The sequence below is a fragment of the Silene latifolia genome, chromosome Y (assembly GCF_048544455.1).
Source record: "Silene latifolia isolate original U9 population chromosome Y, ASM4854445v1, whole genome shotgun sequence".
NCBI lineage: Eukaryota > Viridiplantae > Streptophyta > Magnoliopsida > Caryophyllales > Caryophyllaceae > Silene > Silene latifolia.
This window is the reverse complement of record NC_133538.1, coordinates 392,841,641-392,843,417: the sequence shown is the minus strand read 5'-3', so window position 1 is coordinate 392,843,417 and position 1,777 is coordinate 392,841,641. Positions and strand designations below refer to the sequence as shown.

Here is a 1,777-nt window from a genome sequence, read left to right as displayed (position 1 = left end):
CTTTACCTGGATCACCCATAAACCGGCTCACCACACCGATCGATCTAAATCGGTCTAGTGCGAGACCATAGCATACATCAAACTACCCACTACACTAGAGTACGGAACTCGGGACATGTACTCCCTTTCTTCACCGTGACTTGGGTGAGAAAGCAGACAGATGTGCATTCGATGAACTAGGAGTATCTATGGATTTAGCAGTAGACATGCCAAACCTTGCTAGCACCTTCCGAATATAGCCTTTCCGAGATAAGAAAAGCTTCTTCTTGCTCCTATCCCTGTAGATCTCCATTCCTTAATTTTTCTTGTCGCACCCAAATCTTTCATCTCAAACTCAAGACCGAGAAAACCCTTCAATTTTCGAACATCGACTTGCTCTGCAGCCTATCAACATATCGTCTACATATAGGATCAGATAAATGAAAGACTCATTCTTCAACTTGTTGTAATAAACACAACAATCATACGGACTCCTATTGTAGCCAATCTCCAACATGTAGCTGTCAAACCTTTTATACCACTGCCTCGGAGACTGTTTTAGCCCATATAAGGACTTCTTCAGCTTGCAAACATAGTCTTCTTTACCCGGAATTTGGAAACCGTCTGGCTGAGTCATGTATATCTCTTCTTCCAACTCTCCATGTAGGAAATCTGTCTTCACATCTAGCTGTTCGAGTTCTAAATCCTGATGTGCAACTATTGCTAGCAACACTCGATGGAAGTATGTCGACCACTTTGGCGAAAATATTTCATTGTAGTCTACCCCCTCTTTTCGATGAACCCACGAGCTACCAATCGAGCTTTATACCTTATACCCTCAGCAGCAGTCTCTCCATCTTTCTTCTTGAAGACCCATTTACAACTAACAATCTTTCTCCCTTGAGGCTTCTTAGATAATTCTCAGATCTGATTCTTTTGAAGGGACTCTATCTCATCTCCCATGGCAGCAAGCCATTGGGCAGATTCAGAACATGTTGCTGCTTCTTTGAAAGTGGATGGCTCATGTAAGTCAGGATCCACCTCCTCAGCAACCTGAAGTGCATAACCCACCATATCTTCAAAACCAAGTCTATTCGGAGGCTTCCCAAAATTAGGCCTGATTGACCGCTCACGAGCCAAACTCTGCTGATTCGGAACTGGTAATGAAGAATCTGATGGAACAGATTCGGATTCGGACTGTAGTGGATGATCTTCTTCCTGTGGTACACTCTCATCAAGAGTGTCTTGCTGCTCCATCTGTTTATCAACACTACTACTACTATCTGACAACATATAAGACTTCACAGTAGGATTAACCATATAATTTTCATCAAAGACAACATTTCTACTCAAAATAACCCGACCCTCATATGGAGACCAGATACGGTATCCCTTGACACCATCCTCATAGCCCATGAATACTCCATTTTTAGCTCGTGGTTCAAGTTTACCTTCACTAACATGATAATAAGCAGTACTACCAAAAGCTCTTAAAATAGAATAGTCAGCAGACTTACCAGACCACATCTCAAATGGAGTTTTGAGATTCAGACTCGTGTGAGGTCCCCGATTTATCGATAGCATCTTTCGTACTAACCGCTTTCGCCTTAATCTTCTTGTTAGTCCAAAGATTAGAGAGCATGCACCTTACCCTCTCCAGAAGTGTCTGGTTCATTCGCTCTGCTACACCATTTTGCTGAGGTGTATCTCGGACTGTACGATGTCTAGCAATCCCTTCATTCTTGCAGAACTCGTCGAACTCAGAACAACAAAACTCTAGGCCGTTATCAGTTTGAAA

At 42.7% G+C, this 1,777-nt stretch overlaps 1 protein-coding gene across 1 annotated transcript; it reads right to left on the bottom strand.

Moving 5' to 3' along the window:
* Positions 1-900: 900 nt before the first annotated feature.
* Positions 901-1,506, bottom strand: LOC141632087 (uncharacterized). Its single transcript, XM_074444668.1, has one exon. The coding sequence runs from the start codon at positions 1,504-1,506 to the stop codon at positions 901-903; it is 606 nt and encodes a 201-aa protein (XP_074300769.1).
* Between the last annotated feature and the right edge of the window lie 271 nt (positions 1,507-1,777).